A 24,012-nucleotide genomic window follows, 5' to 3' on the forward strand; every position below is an offset into this window, starting at 1 on the left:
CTTTTCCTCTGGGGTGGGGAGTTGGTCAGCAGCCGTTGGAAGGAATTGACCAGAAGGGGTCCTGGGATGGGGCTGGGTGGGCCCTGATCCCAAGGAGAAGAGGGATGCCCCGTGCCTTGGAGGCCAAGCTTCCTCTCCCCCTCTCTCCGGAAAGGGCTGGCCGACTCTAAGACGGACAGGCAGAGGTCACTGTAGGGCCTCGAAGGCCTGTGACCGCGTCCAGGCTGGAAGCGGCCAGACATGGTGCGTGTGGTGCGTGTGGCGGTAGGCGCTTAGGAGTCCCTCCCAAAGGACTGTGGGCGGTGGAGGGATGGGGGTGCAGGGGAGCGAAGGTGTTAGTCATCGGGATGGCCACCTATGGGACCCTGGCTGCGGAGGGTGGGACGTGACCGGTGTGGATGATGCGAACGGTGCACGACCCTTGCCCTACCCCCAGGCCGGCAGGGGCTACGAAAGGCGCGTCCTCAGGGGGCGGATGTGGAGAGGCCGGATTCCGGTGGGCCCCGCGCCCCGGCCCGGCTGTGACGTCACGGCCCGGCGCTCCCCGGTGGCCTCTGGGGGGCGCTCCAGGCTCGCGGGACCGTGCGGGGAGTACCGCGACTATTTACATAATGCTTCTTTACAAGGAACTCATTTGCATGTCCCTCTCACCGTCCCGGGGGGAGGTGGGAAGCACGCGGGTGGTTTGCGGTGTTGCCATCCATTCGGGGGGGGGGGCTGTCTCGCCACCTCCACCCTCCGTGTCGGACCCGGCCCTCCCACCACCTGTGTGTGTACCTGGGGACCCCTCCCCCACATGCGCACTGCCAGGGCGGGGCCGGCAGAAGCACACGCACACCGCGGCCGAGAACGGAGTCCTGCAGACGCGCCCGAGCCCCCTGCGGGGAATCCGCATGACCCTCCGGCCCTCCGCCGCGTCCTCGGCCGCTCACACACTCGTCCGGCCCCGCTCCGCCGGGTGGGCGCGGTAGGGGACCCGCCCAGCCCCTGGCCCCGCCCCACACCCCCCACCCCTGCCGCTACCCCGTCTGCCCCTTGCCTTCCCTTTTGTGCCGCCGCCCTCCCGTCCGCTTCCGCTCGGTCCTCTGCGCCGCGAGCCCCGACTCCCCGCGGACACCGGGGTCCCCGGGGGCGTCTTCCTTTGTCTCTGCTCCCCGCCCTCCTCCCGCGGCGCCCCTCGCCCCTCACTCACCGCCTCAGCCCTGGCGAGGGCGACGCGAGCTAGCGCTGCTCGCCCAGAGGCGGGAGCCGAGGCGCGGGCCTCCGAGGGCCGGCTCTTTCTTCTCCCTCCCGACGCGCGCCCGCTGCTCCTGCTGCTGCCATCGCCGCTCCCGCCTCTGCTGGGGACTGGAGACCCTCCGCGCGCGGCACCCCGTCGCGCCTCCCCTGGCCGCCAGTGCCCCTCGGACCGGCCGCTCCGGGGTAGCCGGGCGGGCGGGAACGGGGGCTCCGGGAAGACTGAGCGCGGCCGGAGCCCTGCGGAGAGCTGCTGGCACCTACGGCTACCGGCTTGCGGACGCAAGGGGTGACCGCTGGCTGGCCCGTACTTTCTCCTCCTCTTCCTTCTGAGAATTCTGCACACCTCCCATTATGAGCCTCAAGGGCTGCGGTGGGGTCCTGGTGCTCTCCGGGCGGTGACTGGCACTGAACTTTGAGAACATAGCTGCTGGCAGCTGCCCCAGGGGTCCCAGGATGGGGGGAGTTGCCCCGAAGAGGCCCAAGGGCACCCCTTGAGGAAGCCCCACACCCCGAGAGTGGGGACTGAGGGGCCCAGGGCCATGCCCCCGCTAGCGCTGGAGCGGGACCCCCGGCAGCCGCGCGGGGTCTCCCTGCTGGTGCGGTATTTCATGATCCCCTGCAACGTCTGCCTGATCCTGCTGGCCACTTCCACGCTGGGCTTCGCCGTGCTGCTCTCCCTCAACAACTGTAGGTGGCTGCGGGCACGGCCACCCTGGGCCTGGCTCATGCGACCCTCCTGCTGGCTGAGTTCCCCTGCCTCAGCCCCCACGGACTGGGGGGCCGGCAGGATCGCACAGAGGCTACCAGCGGAAAGGCGGCTCAGATGGGCACCTGCATCTTCTGGGGACAGGATGGGCCATTCTCTGGATCCCTGGGCCCCTCGAAGCTTATCCTTGTGCTCACGGGGGGCTGACCATCACCCTGAGCTGCAGAGACAACTTGCTGTGGGAGCTGGGGAGGAAGGGAGCCGCTGACTACACCGGAAGTGGGGCTTTAGCAGGGCCTGGGGCTGGGCCTATCTAGGGACCAGGCGGCTGCCCCCACCCCTGCTGTTAGGCCCCGCCTGACGGGTGTCAGGCCTTGACCAGACAGCTGGAAGGGCAGAGAAAAGCAAGCGCCTCCGCTTTGACTACCCCCAGGCTTTGGCCAGTCCTCAGGGTTCAGAATGGGGCCAGGGAAGGGATGGGGGTGGGCCCTGGTACAGAGGGCAGCTGTGGGAGGGCAGAGGTGGCCCTTCCAGACTGGGCAAAGGAACAGGCTATGGAAAGGCGTGCTCAGAGAGGACTAACTCAGATATTTGGGTTTTTTTCCAGACAAACCTGGGACCTACTTCACACCAGCACCCCCAACGCCTCCGGATGGTGAGTTGAGTGGGGGCCTGAGTTGGTGACAGGCTGTACTTGGGAGACTGTGCCTGGAAGGGGCAGTGGCACTCTGGGGGGTCAGGAGCCATTCTTGGGGTGCACACACCAGACATAGTAGGTGTATCTGGAGCAGAGAGGAGGCTGGGTAAGGGAGCCTGGGTCCTTCCTGGGATGTCCACAGTGGTGGGCAAGCACAAAGTGTGTGGGGTCCTTGGGCCTGGGCCTGACCCTGTGTCGGCCATGGGCCGTTGCACACAAGCATGGCTCCAACTTCTCTGGGCCTTGGCCTTCTTGACCGAAAAATTGGGAGTAAGTCCTGGGGCCTGCAAGCTGTAAGATGAGTCAGACAATATGTGCAAGGGGTGGGGGGTCATGAAGGACCAATGACTGAGGAGGGATTGGAGAGCCTGTCCCTGGACTGAACAGCCTGGGGTTGGCCTTCTTGACCCACTTTGTGGGCTGGGACCTGGCCTCCTTGAGGGCCCTGCTGGTCTGTGGACCCCTGTAATTAAGCTAATGTGAGAGGGGCAGGGGATGAAGCTGTTAGTACCTCAGGAAAGGGCAGCTTGGGGTTCTCTCCTTGGGCGGGGACAGTGAGAGCCTCCAAGTTTATGCTCAGTACCTGGGTGCCCTGCTGGGTGGGTACCTGCCCAGGTTCATAGAAGTCACTTATGGAAGGCTATCCATATATGGGATAGGGGCTATAGTGGGCTGGGGGCTGGAGACCAGACTGAGTCTCCCACAGGCTGTGGGCAAGAGGCCTGGGGCTGTCTGGATTTAAAGGCTGTCCTCAGCTTCGTCTTCTGAAGCCTGAAAGCCTGGTGCCTCTCCTTTGCTTTACACACGTGCGGGTCTTCCCTGCAGCTGCACGTGTGGGCCCCCACACCCACGTTCTGATCCTGCTGCACACTTGGGGACGGCTCCATGCCGTGACCGTCATCATCCCTCGTAGGCACACACACTGTGTATTTGTGGCCGTGGGCAGGGCTTGGGGCATCCATTCCATCCCCCAACTCACCCGAGACCAGGAGGGGAGTTAAATATACCCACTCCAACCGGGGGCTATAAAAAGCCACTGCCGCCTCCAGCGTGGCGCATTGTGAGGGGGGCCCTGGGCATGCAGGGAGCAGGACTGCACAGCGGAGCTGAGTGGCCAGAGAAAGCTTCCTGTGGGAGTCGGAGCTGGGCAGGTGTGGCGGAGCACACGGCTCATGGGCATAGGGGCGCTCTGCCCGCATTTACGAGGGGCAGCTTACATAATGGTTCAGGGCTAATACAGGTGTGGGACTACTGGTGCCTGGTACACACAGGGCATGGCCCTTAGGAGCTGTGCTTGCATGTGTGTGCGTGCCTGTGTCCTTGTGCATGTTTTACGTGAAGTCAAGAAACTCCTCTGGAGCCTCGATGATTCCCTAGTCCTGGGGGGAGTGGGGATAGACGTGTAGACGGGCAGTTGTGAAGAGGGCTCAAGGCTATGCACCAGAGCAGCCCGCACCTGACCTAACATCCTGAGCATGGGTCTGGGGAAGGAACCCATTTCAGCCTGGACGGGGGATGGGCACCATGTACCCCAAGCTTCTGCTTTGCCCACGTCACATCACCAGATGCTGTAGCTGCCCTGGGAGTCACGAGATCTTTCCCCACTTTATGGCCAGGAGACTGCCCCTTGGGAACTGCCGCTCTGACGGGGGTGCAGGCTCCACAGAGTGGTGGGAAGTGGAGGGGCTGGAACCTGGACCCAGCTGCCTGACTTGGGAGTCAGTGTGGGGGCCTCAGCGTGATGACCCCCAGAGGCACCCTGGCCTCTCCTCAGCCCTCGGCCACCTTCCGTCCAAAAGCTGGTCCCAAGGAACCTGTCCCCAAGATGTTTCTGGTCTCCTACCCCCGGTCCCTCCCCTTGCAGCCCACCTTCCATACGCCTGACTCAGTGCTCTGGGCTTGATTATCCCAGGGTAGCTGTCATCATCATCATCACCATCCCCCCTAGTTACTGTCTTGTGGGGGACAAAGCAGAACCCTGGGCTGTGGATGGAGAGTGCAGGTCTTGGTGGCAAAGACCATGCTAGTCATCCAGGAGTAGATGTCTTTGTTCAAGGGGTTGGGGTTTTGGAAGGGGTCTGGCAGGGCAGAGGTGAGCAGAGAGAGAGAGGCCTGAATCCAAGGGCACAGACGCTCTGCAACCCGCCCAGGAGCCTGAGGTATAACGACAGAAGGACCAAGTCTTTGGCCACGGGGTCAGGACTCTGGGAGAGACTTGGTCGGCAGGTCCAGTGGAAGCCAAATAGAGAAGTCAGCTGGATATCAGCAAGTGCCTGTGAATTTGGGCTGGGGGTCCCCGGGGCCTTGGGCAAGGAAGATGAGAAGAAAGTGCTAAGGGGAGAGTAGAGGGAGATGAGGGACACAGAGAGCGCGAAGAGGCCTCACAGTGGACAGGCTTTGAGTTTGGTTTGGGCCAGGACAGAGGGGAGGCCGATGTAATGACAGTTCTTGCTCCTGTCGTGAATAGGGGCGCCCTGCAAGCCTCTGCAGATATTGGCCCATTTAGCCCCCCAGTAACCCGGGGAAGTAGGTCCCACTGTCCCCGCTCCCAGAAGGAGGTACTGAAGCATGACGGGGCTGTAACTTGCCCACAGTCCCCGGCTGGTGAACGCAGAGCTGGCAGTAGCCTGGCTCTGGGATCTGCAGGAGCAGGGACACAGGGGAGGCGGGGAGGAGGGGCACAGGAGCACTGGTGGGAGGGACAGGTGGTTGCAGGGACTTCTGGCTGGGGTGTCCAAACTGGCCCCACCCTTGCCTCAGGCCTCTGTTCACTCAGCCTGTGTGGGGTGGGGGTAGGGGTGGCCATTCGGACCTGAGGGAGCCTGAGGTGGGCTGTTGCTGTGGCAACAGCTAGCTCCAGCTCCCTTTAGGGCCCTGCCCTCCCCAGAATAGAGGGGCTTGCTGCCTCCTGCCCCACTTCCAGAGCCTGCTGGGAGGTGATGGGGGAGCCACCCTGCCCTCTCTGCCATAACTTATTAATGATAATTAGACCCAGTGAAACATTTATTAGATGTAGGCAGCTGCAGCCCGTGACTGCGCCTGTGGGTGTGCAGTCCCGGTGGGGGTCCTAAGGAGTCAGCCTGCCTCTCTTCAGGAGGGGCTCTCCCTGGCAGCTCTGGGTTTCGATGTCCAAGAGCCTTCTGGATCCCTCCACCCAGCAGGACTGTAGTCCCTCGGCGGTGGGGGTCAGGAGGAACCTCCCTGGGGTGCGCTGGGCACACGGCAGCTTTTAACTACAGAGTCAGAAGCTAAAATGTTGAAAGAGGAAAATGACCCGTCTGCAGAGCCCTTGTGCTCAGCCTCCCAGAGGAGGTCACTGTCGAGTGTGAGGTGGGACAGCACGACCGGGGAGGAGGTGTGGGGAGGTGAGGACATTTACTGAGGTGGGGGCTCCAGAGGATGAGTGGGGAGGTGGAGGCATGTGAGTGCCTGAGGGGCCTCAGAGAGAGCTCCCATCAGCTTTCACCTGGGGAGACCCGGGAAGGCTGGAAGACCAGGGCCCTTCAAGAAGGCCACATGAAGAAAGCCACAGCTGAGGGACCTGGGGGAAATGCAGAAGGTGAGGGGGCAGACAGAGAAAAGCCCAAGAGGCAGAGCCCACACAGAAAAGATGTGGGAAGAAAAGAGGAACATGGGGGGAGGTCTGGGGTTAGGGTGCCAAGAGGGCCCCGGAGCCAGGGGTGGAGCATGTGACCTGACCGCAGAGACCCCCCACCCATCTGCTCTCCAATTATCTGACCTCAGACCAGAGGGGGCAGGGGTGGGGCTGGTGTTGAGCCCCGGAGCAGCTCCCAGGAAGGGACCAGGGCCAGGGCCCTGAGGGGTGGGTCAGGGGTCAGATGATTCTGGTGTGAAGAGAGGGTGGGCTCCTCAGCAAGGTGGGGCGGCTCCCCTGTGATGGAGTTGGCCCGAGGGTTTGTTTCTGGCTCTGCGTGGGGGGCTCCCACGGAGCTCTGGTGCAAGACCGGGGGGGATGCCGCCCTGCGCGGCTGGGAAGGCTGTAAGGGGAGGAGAAGCGCCGGGCGGGCAGGGTTAGAGAGGGGCGGGGCCGGGCGATGTGTGTGCGCTAGCGCGGCTCTGTGCGCGCGTGGCCCCGGGGCACCCACGCGTGTTCCCGTGAGCGCCCGGCACAGAATGTGTGGACGTGCACGGCGCGGGGCTAGTGAGCAAGCACACCGTGTGTCTCGAGGTCTCTGCAGATGTGTGGACACCGCGTGCGCGGGTGCCTGGGGCCGGGTGGCTGGGGGCTGGGCCCTGACCTGCTTTCTCCTGTTGCCCCAGCGTGCCGAGGCATGTTGTGTGGCTTCGGTGCAGTGTGCGAGCCCGGAGCAGAGGGTTCGGGCCGAGCCTCCTGCGTGTGCAAGAAGAGCGCGTGTCCCGCCGTGGTGGCGCCCGTGTGCGGCTCCGACGCCTCCACCTACAGCAACGAGTGCGAGCTGCAGCGGGCGCAGTGCGAACAGCAGCGCCGCATCCGCCTTCTCCGCCACGGGCCCTGCGGTGAGCGCGCGCACCGGGCAGGCACTCCGGGGGGCGGGGGGGGGTGCGGAGGGGCGGCTTCATGACCCCACCCTGTCCCACCCAACGCACAGGGTCCCGGGACCCCTGCGCCAACGTGACGTGCAGCTTCGGCAGCTCCTGTGTGCGCTCGGCAGACGGGCACACAGCCACGTGCCTGTGCCCCGCCACCTGCCAGGGGCCCCCCGAAGGTCCGGTGTGTGGCAGCGACGGTGCTGACTACCCCAGCGAGTGCCAGCTCCTGCGCCACGCCTGCGCACGCCAGGAGAACATCTTCAAGAAGTTCAGCGGCCCTTGCGGTGAGCCCGGCCCCGCGCACGTAGCATGACCTCTGTGTGCGCACGCGGGCATGGCACAGCACCCTGACCTCTGCCCTCCCGCCTTCTAGACCCCTGCCAGGGCGCCCGCGATGACCCCAGCCGTGTCTGCCGCGTTCACCCACGGACGCGGCGCCCTGAGATGCTCCTGCGGCCAGAGAGCTGTCCTCCTCTGCAAGCACCCGTGTGCGGGGATGACGGGGTCACCTATGACAACGACTGCATAATGGGCCGCACGGGAGCTGCCCGTGGCCTTCTCCTCCAAAAAGTGCGCTCTGGCCAGTGCCAGCCTCAAGGTGGGTGGCTCCTGGGGGAGGGCCCAGCCCTGCCACTCTGTGTCACCCTCAGCCCTGCCCGTCCCCACGCTCTCCTGCCCTCCTCCCTGGTGCCCACTCACCAGCCCGTATGCCCATGGATCCCCTGTGCGGCCCAAGGTGGGGGCTGACATGGCCCCCGGGGCCGTCTGTGATCTCCTTGCTTCGTCCTCCCAGACCAGTGCCCAGATGCGTGCAGGTTCAATGCCGTGTGCCTGTCCCGCCGAGGCCGCCCCCGCTGCTCCTGCGACCGCGTCATCTGTGACGGGGCTTACCGACCCGTGTGTGCGCACGATGGGCACACGTATGACAGTGACTGCTGGCGCCAGCAGGCTGAGTGTCAGCAGCAGCGTCCCATCCCTGCCAAGCACCAGGGCCCGTGTGGTGAGCACCAGTGGGTGGGGCCCGTGCGAGGACGGGCCGGTCCTGTGTCGGTCCCTGTCACCTGTCATCACACACCATCTCCATCCTGAGTCATGGTCCTCCTGGGGTCCTGGGCGAGGGCCAGCTGTGGGGGAGGCCTGGTGGGGCTGCTGTCTGTCAGAGGCTCTGGGGCAGTGGATTCTGTTAGGAGGGTGCTGGCACCACCCGGGGGGCAGTGGGCAGAGGCAGGGGTCCTTGTGCGGGCTCCCTGGTACCCACGTGAGGCCGTCTTGCCCCGTCACCCTCCAGGCCCCTGGGCCCCATACTCTGGGACACCAGTGCCCCCGCAGAGGCAAAGTCTCAGTCAGGCTCTGTGCAGGGGTGGGGGCGTGCAGTGGAGGGTGGAGATGGCATATACTGCGTCGGCCAAGCCTGCCGTGGCTCTGCCAGCCCCCACTCCGCGTCCGTCGGCCAGTCTGTCTGTCTTCCCACTCTCTCTCTCTGCGTCTGTATTCTCTCCTCTGTCCTTCCTTCCCTCTCTGCTCCGCCTCTTGTGTCTTCCAGCCTGACCTGCTGGCAGGATGAGGGAGGTACCGCGCCTGCCGCCAGGAGCCCGCAGCCCGAGGTCTGCCCCCGGCACAGCAGGGGGGGTGGCTCGCTGCTGCCTGGCCTTGTGGTCCTCAGAGCAAGTGGACAGACACCTCCTCCCCTTTGTGGCCCTGGGTGTGACTGTGGGCTACAGACTCCTCCCCCCATGGGGAGAGAGCCCCCTACATGTACTGGTGTCCCAGGGCTGCTGGTGGCCAGCGGTTAGCGGCCTGGGTGGCTGCATAAGCCTGGCCCTCCCTCAACCCACCGTGGGCAGTCAGGAAGTTCCTGTGTCTTGGGGGCAGCCCCTCCCCACACTCAGGCAGAGGACTGAGGCTGTTTGGGTCTGTGTCCCTGTCTGCGTCTGTCGTGTGTCTGTCCCTTTCTCTGCTGTGTCCTGAGCACTTGGCTCTTCTCCCAGTCCACTTTCCCTTCGCTGTCCCCACCCTGGGAGAGGGTCTGCTGCGTGGAGCTGGGGGCTTTGTACGAAAGCCTGGGGGAGCAGGAGGAGCTCACTGAGTGCCTGTGTTCTCCCCAGACCAGCCCCTGTCCCCGTGCCTTGGGGTGCAGTGCCCCTTTGGGGCATCGTGTGCTGTGAAGAACGGGGAAGCTGAGTGTGTGTGCCAGCAGGCGTGCTCAGGCATCTATGATCCTGTGTGTGGCAGCGATGGCGTCACGTATGGCAGCATGTGTGAGCTGGAAGCCACGGCCTGCGCCCTTGGACGGGAGATCCGGGTGGCTCGCCGAGGACCCTGTGGTCAGTGGTGGGCGAGTGAGTCTTGCTAGGGGGTTGTGAGTCCCGATCGCCGTGGTGATGGGGCCTCTTCCTCAGACCGCTGCGGGCAGTGCCGCTTCGGAGCTCTGTGTGAGGCTGAGACCGGGCGCTGCGTGTGCCCCTCCGAGTGCGTGGCCTCAGCTCAGCCCGTGTGCGGTTCCGATGGGCACACGTATGCCAGCGAGTGTGAGCTGCACGTCCATGCCTGCACACACCAGATCAGCCTGCACGTGGTCTCGGCTGGACACTGCCGTGAGTGGGGCTGTGGGGGTGGGCAGGCTGTGGTCCTGTGTCTCCCTCAGCTGGGGGTCCGCTGACCCCTGCCTGGCTCTGCCCTCTCCAGAGACCTGCGGAGACACAGTGTGTGCTTTCGGGGCAGTGTGCTTGGCTGGGCAGTGTGTGTGTCCCCGGTGTGAGCGGCCCCCACCCGGCCCCGTGTGTGGCAGCGACGGTGTCACCTACGACAGTGCGTGTCATCTCCGAGAGGCCGCCTGCCAGCACCAGACCCAGATCGAGGAGGCCCGGGCGGGGCCCTGTGAGCAGGGTAAGCTTGGGGATGGCGGGCCTGGGCTGCCGCGTGTCCGCCCCGGACAGGCCCCCCGGGTGACCCAGCTCCCCCCACAGCTGAGTGTGGCTCCGGAGGCTCTGGCTCCGGAGAGGACGGCGAGTGTGAGCAGGAGCTGTGCCGGCAGCACGGCGGCGTCTGGGACGAGGACTCGGAAGATGGGCCGTGCGTCTGTGACTTCAGCTGCCATAGCGTCCTGAGAAGCCCGGTGAGGCCCCCCCGCCCCAGCTCTGGGCAGGCAGCGAGGCAGTGGCTGTAGCCACCCACGCTGACACCACCCCTCCAGGTCTGCGGCTCAGATGGGGTCACCTATGGCACTGAGTGTGAGCTGAAGAAGGCCAGGTGCGAGTCGCAGCGAGAACTGTACGTCACAGCGCAGGGAGCCTGCCGGGGTGAGTGTCCGTGCGTGCGTCTTGCAGTGGCCCTCGTGCTCCTGCGTGCACACGTTCAGAGGTGTGTGTGCCGTGAGGGCGTGCATGCACGTCAGGGGTCGAGGGGCGCAGTGCTGGGGGGCACCCATGTTTGCGCAGTCGCAGCGTGTGGGTACAAGTGCCCCTCGGTCCGCAGGAGCCTGCTGTGCGCCAGACCGGGCTCCATGCCGGGAGGGGGCGCGCGAGCGAGGCCTGCCGTCTGGACATGCTCTTTGTCCCCGGGGGAGAGTGGTGGGGACCCAGTAAACACGTGGCATTTACTATACTTTCATGCGTGCGCAAGTGCTCGTGGGCGCGTGTGAGCTTACGCACGCACACACGTGTGTGTCTGTATGGGTGTGTTTGATGTGCGCTTGGGAGGAACATGGGTAAATGTGAGTACATGCACGTTTTTGTATGTGTGCCAGTTCGTAAAAACATACCTGGTTCTGGTTGTGTGTACGTGGCTGCACGTTCATGATCTTTGCATGTTCCGCATGTTTTTGGTACTATGGGTACAGGTGTGTTTTTATAAATGGTGTGGGGTCCTCACCTGTAACCTGAGCTCCAGGGACCCCAGTCCTGGTGGGAGGTGGCCTCAGGAGGGCTGAGTGGTGACAGCCAGGGGAGGTTAAGGTGGAATGGCCAGGCCCAAGGTGGACATGTGGCAGTGAGTGTCGTCTGAGCCCTCTGCCCCTCCCTGCAGGCCCCACCTTGGCCCCGCTGCCACCTGCGGTTCCCCCGCACTGCACCCAGACCCCCTATGGCTGCTGCCAGGACAACATCACTGCGGCCCGGGGCGTGGGCCTGGCTGGCTGCCCCAGTGAGTACTCAAGCCCAGCCCCAACCCACAGCCAGGTGGAGCCACGTAGCCACAGTAACCGTATCCTGCCCTGGCCTTGCAGGCTCCTGCCATTGCAACCCACATGGCTCCTACAGTGGCACCTGTGACCCAGCCACGGGTCAGTGCTCCTGCCGCCCGGGGGTCGGGGGCCTCAAGTGTGACCGCTGTGAGCCTGGCTTCTGGAACTTCCGTGGCATTGTCACCGATGGCCGGAGCGGCTGCACCCGTGAGTGACAGGGGCAATGGTCAGTCCCCAGCCGAGCACTCCAGCCCGTCCATCTTGTCACTGTGCTCCTTGTCTCACCTGCTCAGACCCTGGCCTGACCCACACCAGGCAGGAAGTGGGCCAGGCTCTGGAGCCAGTGGGGAGACCAGGCGCAGACCTCAGTTTCTTCCCCCTACCTCCCAGCCTGCAGCTGTGACCCCCGGGGCGCTGTGCGAGATGACTGTGAGCAGATGACCGGGCTGTGCTCATGTAAGCCTGGGGTGGCCGGACCCAAGTGCGGGCAGTGTCCAGATGGCCACGCCCTGGGCCCTGGTGGCTGTGAAACAGGTGAGAGCCAAGGCTGGCGCTGACCTTGGCTCCCCGTGCTAGGGGTGGGGCCGTCCTAGGAGCGAGGCCCCCTGAGCCAGCAGGGTCCCCCTGTCTGCCCCCAGACTCCTTGGCTCCTGAGACGTGTGCTGAGATGCGCTGTGAGTTTGGGGCATCCTGCGTGGAGGAGGCTGGCTCTGCACGCTGCGTGTGTCCCACATCGACCTGTCCGGAGGCCACTGCTACCAAGGTGAGGGCTGGGGCATGCAGACGGTGGTGGGCATGGGGAGGGACCTCCCCCGCAGCATCCTTGCCCTGTGCCCCCAGGTCTGTGGGTCGGATGGAGTGACCTACGGCAACGAGTGCCAGCTGAGGACCATCGCCTGTCGCCAGGGCTTGGCCATCTCCATCCAGAGCCTTGGCCCGTGCCAGGGTGAGGCCCCCCCACCGCCCCCGCACTGACCAAGAAGGCCTGACTCCGGGCTGACTGCCTGCCCTGGCCGTCCACTCAGACTCTGTTCCTCCTGCAGATGCTGTTGCTCCTGGCGCCCGCCCAACGTCTATACCCGTGGCCACGTCGGGGCTCAACGTGAGCAAGGCACTGCCATCCCCCCCCAGCGCCCTCCCCCTGGCTCCCAGCAGCACCCCTCAGAGCCAGCCCACTCCTCGACCCTCGCCAGGACCTTGGAGCGCTGCCAGCATCCCCAGGACTACCCCGAGGCCCATGCTGACCACGCCCCCCACAGCCCCGGCCACGGCAGCCAGCCTTACCACATCCGCCTTTGCTGAATCTGGCAGTGCCGATGGGAGCGGCGATGAGGGACTGAGTGGTGACCTGGAGGCCAGTGGGACCGGCTCAGGGGGTGAGCATGGGCTCAGGGATGTGGGGGACAGGACCCAGGAGGGCTACCTCTGGGGCCAGGCTTAGACTTTACCTCCCCAGGACTCGAGCCTCCCGAAGGTGGCAGTGCTGTGACCCCTGGGCCCCCCATGGAGAGGGCTTCGTGCTACAACTCGCCTTTGGGCTGCTGCTCGGATGGCAAGACGCCCTCGCTGGACACAGAGGGTTCGAACTGTCCTGGTGAGTGGGGAGCCAGGGGCTGGGGTGGAGCGTGACGGTGGCCTGGACGCGGCCAGGAACGCTGTCTCCCCTCCCAGGCAGGAGGCCTGCCCAGCAGGTGGGCACTCAGGGTTTACCGTCTTCTGATTTTGGCACACACACGGGCGTGGTCTTGGGGATTCAGCATAGGCTGCACACGTGTGGTCTTGGCCCCCACACACACGTGGGTGCCCAGGACCCTGCGGCTAACTTGTCTTTCCTGTTGCAAGCCGGCCTGGAGCACTGCTCCAAGAAGTCTGCCCGGTAACGGATGCCAGCCCTGCCCCGAGACCCCACTAACCTCATGACCATCTGACTAACCTCCTGCACCCAGTGTGGCTTGCTGCTGGGGCCTGTGCCCGTGGCCCACCCCGAGGCCAGGTGGGTGCCAGGCAGGGCCTCACTGCCCCCTCCCCCACAGCCACCAAGGTGTTCCAGGGCGTACTGGAGCTTGAGGGGGTCGAGGGGCAAGAGCTGTTCTACACGCCGGAGATGGCCGACCCCAAGTCAGAGCTTTTTGGGGAGACCGCTAGAAGCATCGAGAACACGGTACGTGCAGGGCCTGTGGGGCAGGGGTGCAGCCCCGCCCAGCCAGTAGCTTCCCTCCCAGGACACACCCAGAGAGGCGCTGGAGTGGGAGGGCCTGACGACCAGGGCTGGGCAGCTCCCCAGAGCCCTCCCCCGCCGCCCACCCACAGCTGGATGACCTCTTCCGGAACTCGGATGTTAAGAAGGACTTCCGAAGTGTCCGCCTGCGGGACTTGGGGCCTGGCAGCTCCGTCCGAGCCATTGTGGACGTGCACTTCGACCCTGGTAAGTCCCCGGGGCCCGGCCCTCGCAGGAGGCAGTGGGTGTCTGTGCGGGCTGTCCCACGCTCCATGCCCTCTCCTCCTCAGCCACAACCTTTAGGGCGTCTGACGTGGCCCAGGCCCTGCTCCGGCAGATACAGGCGTCCAGGCGCCGGTCCCTGGGGGTAAGACGGCCGCTGCAGGAGCACGTATGCATTATGGACTTCGGTGAGTGCCCAGTCTGGCCAAGTGCTGCAGCGCGCCTGTCCCCTCCCCTGCTACCCACAGGACGCTTGCCCCTGCTGGCCTTCCCCGTGCCCTGCTTTCTGTCCGTCCTGACAGCCCCTCTACCCTCAGACTGGTTTCCCGCGTCCTTCATGGGGGCCGCCACAGGAGCCACACCCGCCGCAGCCACGGCCAGAGCCACCACTGTAGCCCACCTGCCTTCTGCTGTGACCCAGCGGGCCCGCTACCCCAGTCACACGAGCCGGCCTGTTGGCAGGACCACAGCCCTGCCCACCACACGCCAGCCCCCTACCACTGCCCCCCGTCGTGTGCCTGGACGCCGGCCCTTGCCCCCAGGCACCCAGCAGCCACCAAAGCCCTGTGACTCCCAGCCCTGCCTCCACGGGGGCACCTGCCAGGACCAGGACTCTGGAGGCAGCTTCACCTGCAGCTGCCCAGTGGGCAGGGAGGGTGCCGTCTGTGAGAAGGGTAAAGGTCATCCGTGCCGGAGAGAGGTGGGGAGGCAGATGTGGGGGGCGAGGGTTGGGGCCGGGCCGGGCCACGCCATGGTCGAGAGCTGGGGACTAGGCAGAGGGGCCCGGGTGGTTGGGACGAGGGGCAGGCTGAATTCCCTGCCCCAGAGCGGAGGCCAGGGCCGGGTTGGGGATTCGGGGCTGGGGCTTTCAGGCTGGAGGAGACACTGAGCGGGCCGGGGTCCTCTGTGCCCCTCCAGCGGGTCCCTCCCTGTCTCCCTGCAGCGCTGCACCCCTCTGTGCCAGCCTTCGGGGCCCACTCCTTCCTGGCCTTCCCCACCCTCCGTGCCTACCACACACTGCGCCTGGCGCTGGAGTTCCGGGCGCTGGAGCCACAGGGCCTGCTGCTCTATAACGGGAACGCCCAGGGCAAGGACTTCCTGGCACTGACGCTGCTGGGGGGCCGCGTGCAGCTCAGGTGCGTGGGCAGGGCAGCCCGGGCCGAGGTCAGGAATGGAGTCAAAGCGGCTGAGGACTGAGGACGGGAGGCTGAGGCTGAGCAGTGGTCCTGGCCCCTTTCGGCCGTCCTGAGTGCCTGCTCCCACCCCCCCAGGTTTGACACCGGGTCAGGGCCCGCAGTACTGACCAGCTCCGTGCCTGTACAGCCCGGCCGCTGGCATCGCGTGGAGCTGTCTCGGCACTGGCGCCGAGGTACGCTCTCGGTGGATGGCGAGAACCCCGTTCTGGGCCACAGCCCCAGTGGTACCGATGGTCTCAACCTGGACACAGACCTCTTTGTGGGCGGCGTCCCGGCGGACCAGGCTTCCGTGTGAGCACCAAGGAGGGTGGGGCACCCCTGACCCTGGGCCCCTGACCTTGGTCCTGACCCCTGACTCTTACGGGCGGTATCCAGGAGGCCCAAGCGACCTGCGAATAGCAAAGTGGGTGGAAGGATCAGCGTGGGTGATGGCAGTGCCCCTGATCTGATACTAATCCTGATTCTGTCCCCTGGGTGGCATCCCTGAGCCCCAGGCTGCCGTGTTACCACCACGGACGGGCTGGGCCGGCCCTGACCTTCAGTCCTGAGCCTTGACCCTCAACCCACTTCTCGATTCTGTCCTGTTTGTGGGCCTGGCCATCCTGGGAGCACCAGAAGTGGGGACGGGGATAGGGAGCAGCCCCGATCCTGGCTGGTTGGGGGTGCGGTGTCACAGTTGGCTGTGAGAGAGGGTGCCTTTGGTCTCTGGCCTCTGATGCCTGACCCTCCTCCCGGTGGCAGGGTGCTCGAAAGGACCTCCATCCATGTTGGCCTCAGGGGCTGCATCCGCCTACTGGACGTCAATAACCAGCGGTTGGAGCTCAGCAGCTGGCAGGAGGCTGTTACGCAAAGCTCTGGGGTGGGCGAGTGCGGGGACCACCCCTGCCTGCCGAACCCCTGCCTTGGCGGGGCCCCATGCCAGGCCCTGGAGGCTGGCATGTTCCACTGTCAGTGCCCATCTGGCCGCTTTGGTGAGGATGGAGCCTGGTCTGGGCTCTGGGGCAGGGGGCATGCCCGTGCTTCTGTGGGCGTGGGACCCCATCGTGTCTCCTTCCAGGTCCAACCTGTAGTGATGACAAGAACCCCTGTGAGCCGAACCCCTGCCATGGGGCAGCCCCCTGCCGCGTGTTGCCTGACGGGGAGGCCAAGTGTGAATGCCCCCAGGGACGAGGGGGCGCCATCTGCCAGACAGGTGGGGGCATTGGGCTGTCAGCGCAAGGAGGAAGGTGGTATGAGACGGTTAGGGTTAAGCATGAGGGTGTGGGTTCTGGTTGGGGTCAGGATCGGGGTTCAGGCTAGTGTTAGGGCTTGCGTTAGGCCTGGGGCTCGCAGATCAGTGGAGTTACAGGGAGCCCCAGGGGTGGGCCTGGCCCCCCGTGTGACTGCTGTCTTGTCCTCCACAGTCTCCGAGCGGGATTATTCCCGGCCCTTCCTGGCTGACTTCAACGGCTTCTCCTACCTGGAGCTGAAAGGCTTGCATACCTTCGAGCGGGACCTAGGGTCAGTAGGCCAGAAGGCGCGGATGAGGGAAGCATCCCCCCAGCCCCTGTCCAGACTGCAGGGTAAAGGGCCATTGAGATGCCCCCATCTGACCCCACCTGACCCCAGGGAGAAGATGGCACTGGAGGTGGTGTTCTTGGCGCGTGGCCCCAGCGGTCTGCTCTTCTATGACGGGCAGAAGACAGACGGCAAGGGGGACTTCGTGTCCCTGGCGTTGCATGACCGCTTCCTGGAGTTCCGCTATGACCTGGGCAAGGGGGCAGCGGTCATCAGGTGCGCCCTCGCGTATGGGCGTGGGGGTGAGGCCGGGGACACTTGGCGGTGTCACTTGGGCTCCTGGGTGGGCAGACTGGCAGGGCCCAGAGCCTGCTCACGGTACCCCTCCTACCAGGAGCAAGGAGCCTGTGGCCCTGGACACCTGGACCAGGGTCTCACTGGAGCGCAATGGCCGCAAGGGCGCCATGCGTGTCAGTGATGGGCCCCGCGTGCTGGGCGAGTCTCCGGTGAGTGTCCCCGAGGCTGGGGGCCTCCCACCAACTCCCCTGCCTCGTTGCCCCTCCCTCTCCTCCTGGGAGGCACGGCAGCCCCCACCCCACAGCTGGCTCTCACTGAACTGTTTTCTCCCCCGTCTGTCCTGTGCCTCTGTCTGTCTTCTCTCTGCCCCCGCTGCTCTCTGGCCCTTGCTCTGCAACCCCCACCCTGCTCTGCGGACGTCAGAAATCCCGCAAGGTACTGGTCTCTGCTCCCATCCTACTCGTTCATCTTCTAGGCTAGCTCCTGCCCCACTAAGTCTCCACGTCAGCCCTGTCTGTGTGACTAACGCCACCTCTTCGACAGGCTGGTGGGCAAGGGGGTGGGCTGCTGATCTGGGGCCCGGTGTCCTCGTCTCTGCCCAGGGGGCAGGCTCCACAGCCCCTCACCCAGCGTCTCCCCCCAGGTGCCACACACTGTCCTGAATCTGAAGGAGCCTCTCTACGTCGGAGGGGTGCCTGACTTCAGCAAGCTGGCCCGGGCAGCCGCGGTGTCCTCCGGCTTCGACGGCGTCATCCAGCTGGTACCTGGGGCAGGGGTGGGGCCCATCCCAGCAGGGGGCTGTCTGCAGTGGTAGGGGTGGTGGAGTCTTGGGGAAGGGCCCATTCCGCAGGAGCCTCTGTCCTGGTATGGGGGCTGCCGTGGTAGGGAGGACAGCAGGCGGGACAGAGGTTCTCTACCTCTTACACCCCCAGGTCTCCTTGAAAGGCCACCAGCTGCTGACCCAGGAGCACGTGATGCGGTCCGTGGATGTCTCATCTTTTGCCCACCACCCTTGTACCCAGGCCTCAGGCCACCCGTGCCTCAATGGGGCCTCCTGCCTCCCTCGGGAGGCCTCCTATGAGTGCCTGTGTCCTGGGGGCTTCTCGGGGCTTCACTGCGAGAAGGGTGAGAAGGGTGAGCGCTGCCCAGTACGCGGCTGAGGCTGGATGGGGGGAGCCCACCCGGGGCAGCCCTCACCTGACTCTCTCGCAGGGCTGATTGAGAAGTCGGCAGGGGATGTGGACGCCCTGGCCTTCGACGGACAAACCTACATTGAGTACCTCAATGCCGTAACTGAGAGGTAACGTGCCACCCGGGAGCTGGGCACCCCTCTGCCCTCTGCCGTCTGTCCGGTCCTATCTGTGCATGCACGCCGGGCCCCCCACACCCACCCTCCGTTTTGTGGCCAGGAGGGGAAGGCCGGCATCCACTGGGCTCGGCCGCCCACCACCCTCCTCCCCCTCCTTCCTTCTCACCACCTCTGTCTCTTTGTTTCCAAGCGAACTGACCAATGAGATCCCCGCGTAAGTAGCACCTTGGCCCCCGCCCCCGCCCTCAGCCCCTCATCACGCAGCGCTGCCAAGCCTCCCCCCCCCCACGGAGGGCGAGACCCTCATCCCGGTGGAGGAGAAGGGGTTAGCGGGTTTGTGCTGTGTACGGCCTAGTTTCCTGGCTTGGTGGAGGGGAGTCGCCACCCCATCCACCCCTGCAGCCCCTGCTCTCGACACAGGCACCAGCATAGTGTGCACGCGTGTCTGAGCGTGCGCATACACACACCTCTGTGCGTGAGCGTGTACATCACGTGCACACGTGTGTTCAGACATCCAGGGGCAGGTGAGCCCTCAGCCTCGCCTCTTGCTCTCTGCACTTGGCCTGGGTCATGCCCACAGCCCTGTCTGTACACACATCATTGCCCCGGCCCTGCCCCGGGGTCCCGTGTCTCTTCCGTGGGTGCTTGCTCTCTCACTCTCCATTGCTGGAAAGGGGACATGGGGAAGGGCGGCCAGGTACCCCCACCCTCCGACCCTACACTACAGCCTGTCTGTCCCCTGCTCACCTGCTTCCCCTCTCTTCCGGCTTCTAAGTCCTGATGCTCCGGATTCCGGGGCCCTTCCCAGGTGAGCAGTGGCACCCCAATCCCCGCTTGTGTCTGCCTGTCTGGTCCCACCTCCTACCATCCATCTCTCGGCCTATGGGTCCCATGTGGGTGTCCACCCTCCTGCCCATCCAGTCTCCCCAGGTCTCATCACAGCTGCCGTCACGGCCCTTGCCCTCCCACCTCCCACACCCCATCCCTGGCTGCCCTCCGGGAGGCCCTGACCAGCTCTCTGCCCTGCAGTGAGAAGGCCTTGCAGAGCAACCACTTTGAGCTGAGCCTGCGTACGGAGGCCACACAGGGGTTGGTGCTGTGGGGCGGCAAGGCCACGGAGCGGGCTGACTACATCGCGCTGGCCATTGTGGACGGGCGCCTGCAGCTGACCTATGACTTGGGCTCCCAGCCCGTGGTGCTACGCTCCACCGTGCCGGTCAACACCAACCGCTGGTTGCGGGTCAGGGCACACAGGTCAGCGGGAAGCCCAGGGCACACCAAGAATAGCGGCGGGTGGTGCCTGGACTTGCCCAGCCAGGGCGTGCCCGGCCACTTGCAGCTAAGGCCCAGGTTTGAGGTGGGGGCAGGGCTAAGTGCCCAGCCAGAGGCTACTGCCAGTGATGGGGGAGGGACAAGAGGACAAAGGAAAAGCAGTTATGGCCAGGGATGCCCTGATCTGAAAAGGGAGTCCTTGCTCTGCCCGGATGCTATTCGGAGACCTGTCCATAGGGTCAGAGCCTGGCCATCCCCTACAGCAAAGTTTAACCCACATGAGGCCCCCTGCCCTAGCCACCAGGTGCTCTCCTGGGGATCAGTGCCACCTTGTTCTGGGCCCCGGGGGGTGATGGTGGTGGGCCCCAGGGCGGGACTTCCAGGAGAGATGGATGTGGGGCTCAGGATCTGGGGGTGGCAGGTGTGCCCTCTGGAACTGCCTGATGATGGCCTCACCCCACCACACCCCCAGGGAACAGAGGGAAGGTTCCCTTCAGGTGGGCAACGAGGCCCCCGTGACTGGCTCTTCCCCGCTGGGTGCCACGCAGCTAGACACAGATGGAGCCCTATGGTTGGGTGAGTGTTTGCAGGGAGGCCGGGGAGGGGTACCCAAGGGTCTCAGAATCCCTGAGGGACAGACCTCATCCCCTGGGGCTGCAAACCGAGAGTGCCACCTGAGTCACCCTGTCCAGGACAGCAGACCAACTGGCCAGGGTAGGGCCCTGTCCCCTCCTGTCTTAGGCGCTGCAGTTCCCTGGGTGATTGTGGGGCCAGGAGGCTGGAGCATGTCTCCTGGTCATGGGGTCCCCCCTCCCCTCAGGGCACTGACAGGCCTCTGGTAACTCACTTGGTCTTTCAAGTACCCATGGTCTATCTGCTGGCTAGTGCCCCAGACTGCCCATCCCTGAGTCACAACCGGGTGGCCTTCCTTCTGTCTTCCTGCAGGTGGCCTGGAGAAGCTGCCCATGGGCCAGGCCCTGCCCAAGGCCTACGGCACAGGCTTTGTGGGCTGCCTACGGGACGTGGTGGTGGGTCGGCGCCCGCTGCACCTGCTGGAGGATGCTGTCACCAAGCCAGAGCTTCGGCCCTGTGCCGCCCCATGAGACACACCACAGCCCACCACCCACCCTGTTGTCATTATTTTCTATTTTTGTAAACTCATTGCTTTTTTGATATGGTTTTCTTGCCTATGTGTTGGCCAGAGGGACTGCTGGACTGGCCTCCCTACCGTCCAAACAGACAAGCTACAGAGACAAACTGTGTGTTGCGGAACTTGCAGGGGGAGACGGCGCAGGCAGCATGGAGGGCTTGACTCCAGCGACAGCCTCAGGATGTGCCCCTCCACCTTGGGCCACCATGTCTCGGCCCCTCTTGCCGTGCCTCCCCCGTGTGTCCACCTGTGCTGGGCCTGTGTCCCCGGAGCGGGAAGGCACTGCTGGGGCTGGAGGGGGCCCTTCCTTCATGCAAGCCCTAAGGGCCTTTCTAGGTTCCCACTTGAGCTGCTCTCTGCATGTGCTGTAGGCCAGGGCTAGCCTCGAGCCCAGACTGGCCCCTCCCAGGCCTCCTGTGCCAATACTGTGACTTAGAAGCAATGTTACTGTTGGGGCTATACTGTACCCCTCCCTTCAAACATGTCCACCCATCCCAGAGTGCTGGAGAACAGAGGCCAGGCCCAGACCTTGTCAGGGCACCTTGACCCTTAGCTAGCCCTGCCTGTCTACCCAGCCACCCTGGACATAGCTGTGTCCTCCCTGATACCCCAGGTCTCATTAGGAGTCCTGAGAGGGAGCAGGGCTGCTCTGTGATGTGGCTGATGGCCGCTGCCTGCTTGCTTGGGCGGCTGACATCCCCCTCTCAAGGATGGATGTCCGGGCCTGACCACCAGCCTTTATGCATTGATTTTATTTGACACCTGGGGTGACGGGCCATCACCCTTCCTGTCCTGGCCCAAGGGCAGCTGAGCACACCATACAGCAAACTCTGTCTGGTTCTGGTGTGAGGGGTGTCATCGTCCAAGACCAAGGCCAACGGGTGGGTGTAGAGGCAGGAGAGAAAACTGCAATATTTCGCCCCATCCCACCTGTCCTCACACACACACACACCTGCCCTCCTGTGGGGGTGGCAGCCCTAACCCTCCCAACAGCTGGGAATGGGCCATTGAGCCCAAAGGCTGGAGGGAGTCCCATATGTCATGTTACTAACTCCAGTCTGTGTCTGTGTGTCAATCACCGTGAAATAAAGTCTGAACACTTTAAAAGAGGTGCTGGCATCTGTCCACACTGAACAGCACCGCCGAGCCCTGCCTGGCCCAGGGACTACCCACCTGGCTGGCTCCTCTCCCGTGGCTTCTTGTTCAAGTTTGTGATACAGCACAGGCTCCGGGCTCCCTTAGGATGCTCTGGATGCAGAAAAGGGCCTTGTACTGGGGTGTAGGGCTGCTTTTCACAGAGCCCACACTGTTATGCATGGGGGTGGGGCCCATAAGCCAGCACACCAGGTGGCCTTGGAGGTGACCAGCCTTGCAGACAGCAACCCCTATGAGTGCACGTGCACGTTTGCACACGTCTTCCACATCTGTACGTGAGCACAGGATGGGAAGGGCTGTGAGGAGAGTGGGCATATGGTACTAAGGGCAGGGGGTTGGGGGGCAGGGTAGGTAGGGGGTAGGGTGGGAGGGCGACTGTTGGCTCTGCTGGGAGACCCGAAGCAGGAAGTCCTGAGATGGGTCGGTCCCATGGAGCTGTGACCGACCAGCCCTGTGGGCCTCTAACAAGGAACAGGGGAAGAAGGGAGAGCTGAGTGGCCTCCTCCCTGGAACTCCTGACTTTTATAAAGGATGATTGTGTTCTTTTTTGTTGTTGTTGTTAATAGAAAAGAAAATGAATATAAGAAAACAAAAATACCCATACACTCAGCACCTGGGTGACCTGTTAGCCCATAAGCATTCCCATTTTCATCCATTCTTCTTCAACTTGTTGGTTCAGAAGATGTGTGTGGAATGGATGCTGTATGCCAGTCAGCTGTCAGGCGCTGGGGATGGGGGAGGTGCTAAGGAGGGATAAACAGGGGATGATGCGAGCACAAGGGGCAGGACTAGCCTGAGGCTCCAGGAAAACCTGGTCCTCAGACCCAGACCTGAGGGTAAGCAAGTTGCTGGAGCCAGGATGTGAAGGCCTGAGGTGGGGCAGGAGGTATGGTGGGCACATGGGTGCAAGGGCCCTGTGGCTGAACGGAAGGTGCTCTGAGCAGAAAGAGGAAGTGCAGGCCCAGCCCAAACAGCTGGAGGCCCTGGGGCAGGGGGCAGGGGGCAGGACAAGCGGACAGGGTGGTAGGAGCAGGTGGAGAGGGCAAGGCGCACCTCATGAGGCCTGGCTAGGCTGGGGTTCTGTCTGAAGAGCTGGAGGGGTTTGAGCCAGAGTCGGTCAGACTTCACGAGAAGAGTTCCTGCTGTGTAGGACATGCTGGGGCGCAAGTACTGATGAAGGGAAGAGAGGATTTTGGAGCAGAGCGGATAGGCCTGTGCTGGGCTGGAGGGTGGGGCACTGATGAAGGCACTGGAGCACCTGGGTGGGTACTACCCTAATGCATCTGGAGGGGCTGGGCTTGAGGAGCTGAGAGCCAACTGGACGGAGGCCAGGAAGCCATGTAGTACCAGGTGGAGGGGACGCTGAACATAAGGGAGCAGGTGGGTTGCTCTGGGAGTCAAGTGAGGGGAGAAGAGGCTTTCACGCTGGGGGGTTAAGGAGGAGGTGGGCCAGTGGGGCCGGGAGGACCAGGAGTGTCTGGGAGTTGATGCTTCCAGAAGGAGGAGGCTCCCAGGGCAATTGCCACTGAGGCTCAGGGCCCTCAGGTGGCTAGGTGAGGTGACCTGGGTGAGTGGGTGAGCGGTGGCTGGGGATCTGGGCTCCGGGGCTGGAAGCTTCAGGAGAAGGTTCCATGCCTTGCTCGGTGCACCACTCCTGGAAAGGGGGTAGAGACGAGCTGGACAGGAGAGGGCCCTGAGGTTCCTAACGGGGGCTGTCAAGGTTGAGAGCCCAGATGAATTAGGTGCTGCTGCCCAGCGATGGCTTATGAAAGGTGGTTCGGCCAGTGGGGGACAGGAAACAAGCAGATGGGGGGCGGATGTAGCAGGAGCAAAGGCGAAGGGGGTGTCGGCATGGCTTAGGGAGCCGACCGTCCAGCGGGGGCGGCAGAGGTGGAGAGGAAAGGAGAGAAGCCCCCCAAGGTAGAAAGAGTAAGAGGTGGTTACCTGGTCCCCACACATCCTCCCACCTCTGCCCTCAGGGGTCTCCTCCTCCAGCTCCGAATCCCCACCCCCCGGCGAAGGGAGCGCAGCCCCGCACCGCCCCCTTCCCGTCAAGGAGGCGTGCGGGAAACGCCTGCGGGCTCTGGGACACGCGGGGGGTGGGACCGATGAGCCCTTTATCACATTCGCGCGCCCCTGTGCGGAGGCGGTCGGCCAGGCTGGGGGCCACTCGGTCCCGGCCGCCCCGCGCCCTCGCCCTCTGAGCCCGGGACGCCCGCGTGAATCCCGTGGTTCAGAAGTTTGGCGCCCTCGAAAAGTGTTGCTTTTATGCCTCGACTTCCATGCGGTGGCGAGACGTGTGGACACGGCGCCTTTAAGGAACCTCCGGGACCGGGCTTTGCGT

The 24,012-nt window shown here is 64.3% G+C and overlaps 1 protein-coding gene across 10 annotated transcripts in view; it reads left to right on the forward strand.

The window, feature by feature from the left end:
* The window catches only part of AGRN (agrin), a 34,189-nt gene extending 12,569 nt beyond the window's left edge, over positions 1 to 21,620 (forward strand). The window contains exons 1-38 of one of the 10 annotated variants that reach the window (XM_034671206.1): positions 842 to 967; positions 2,553 to 2,600; positions 6,924 to 7,139; positions 7,232 to 7,456; positions 7,546 to 7,770; positions 7,966 to 8,172; positions 9,278 to 9,496; positions 9,572 to 9,766; positions 9,858 to 10,058; positions 10,139 to 10,287; positions 10,366 to 10,471; positions 11,196 to 11,312; positions 11,395 to 11,559; positions 11,743 to 11,886; positions 11,991 to 12,115; positions 12,193 to 12,298; positions 12,396 to 12,728; positions 12,809 to 12,946; positions 13,386 to 13,513; positions 13,663 to 13,777; positions 13,861 to 13,980; positions 14,095 to 14,466; positions 14,736 to 14,928; positions 15,064 to 15,279; positions 15,730 to 15,959; positions 16,046 to 16,180; positions 16,392 to 16,488; positions 16,597 to 16,761; positions 16,880 to 16,991; positions 17,206 to 17,217; positions 17,426 to 17,542; positions 17,715 to 17,916; positions 17,995 to 18,082; positions 18,282 to 18,305; positions 18,867 to 18,899; positions 19,121 to 19,345; positions 19,836 to 19,939; positions 20,309 to 21,620. In XM_034671206.1, coding sequence (XP_034527097.1) covers positions 6,935 to 7,139; positions 7,232 to 7,456; positions 7,546 to 7,770; positions 7,966 to 8,172; positions 9,278 to 9,496; positions 9,572 to 9,766; positions 9,858 to 10,058; positions 10,139 to 10,287; positions 10,366 to 10,471; positions 11,196 to 11,312; positions 11,395 to 11,559; positions 11,743 to 11,886; positions 11,991 to 12,115; positions 12,193 to 12,298; positions 12,396 to 12,728; positions 12,809 to 12,946; positions 13,386 to 13,513; positions 13,663 to 13,777; positions 13,861 to 13,980; positions 14,095 to 14,466; positions 14,736 to 14,928; positions 15,064 to 15,279; positions 15,730 to 15,959; positions 16,046 to 16,180; positions 16,392 to 16,488; positions 16,597 to 16,761; positions 16,880 to 16,991; positions 17,206 to 17,217; positions 17,426 to 17,542; positions 17,715 to 17,916; positions 17,995 to 18,082; positions 18,282 to 18,305; positions 18,867 to 18,899; positions 19,121 to 19,345; positions 19,836 to 19,939; positions 20,309 to 20,466 — 5,706 coding nt within the window. In that variant the 5' untranslated portion in view covers positions 842 to 967; positions 2,553 to 2,600; positions 6,924 to 6,934 and the 3' untranslated portion in view covers positions 20,467 to 21,620. Of the gene's footprint in view, positions 1 to 841; positions 968 to 1,004; positions 1,927 to 2,552; positions 2,601 to 6,923; positions 7,140 to 7,231; positions 7,457 to 7,545; positions 7,771 to 7,965; positions 8,173 to 9,277; positions 9,497 to 9,571; positions 9,767 to 9,857; positions 10,059 to 10,138; positions 10,288 to 10,365; positions 10,472 to 11,195; positions 11,313 to 11,394; positions 11,560 to 11,742; positions 11,887 to 11,990; positions 12,116 to 12,192; positions 12,299 to 12,395; positions 12,729 to 12,808; positions 12,947 to 13,385; positions 13,514 to 13,662; positions 13,778 to 13,860; positions 13,981 to 14,094; positions 14,467 to 14,735; positions 14,929 to 15,063; positions 15,280 to 15,729; positions 15,960 to 16,045; positions 16,181 to 16,391; positions 16,489 to 16,596; positions 16,762 to 16,879; positions 16,992 to 17,205; positions 17,218 to 17,425; positions 17,543 to 17,714; positions 17,917 to 17,994; positions 18,083 to 18,281; positions 18,306 to 18,866; positions 18,900 to 19,120; positions 19,346 to 19,835; positions 19,940 to 20,308 lie in introns of those variants that run through there. The other 9 variants (XM_034671202.1, XM_034671204.1, XM_034671198.1 and 6 more) reach the window with 9 other exon arrangements.
* Positions 21,621 to 24,012: the final 2,392 nt, after the last annotated feature.

This window comes from Ailuropoda melanoleuca, chromosome 11 (genome assembly GCF_002007445.2).
Source record: "Ailuropoda melanoleuca isolate Jingjing chromosome 11, ASM200744v2, whole genome shotgun sequence".
Lineage (NCBI taxonomy): Eukaryota > Metazoa > Chordata > Mammalia > Carnivora > Ursidae > Ailuropoda > Ailuropoda melanoleuca.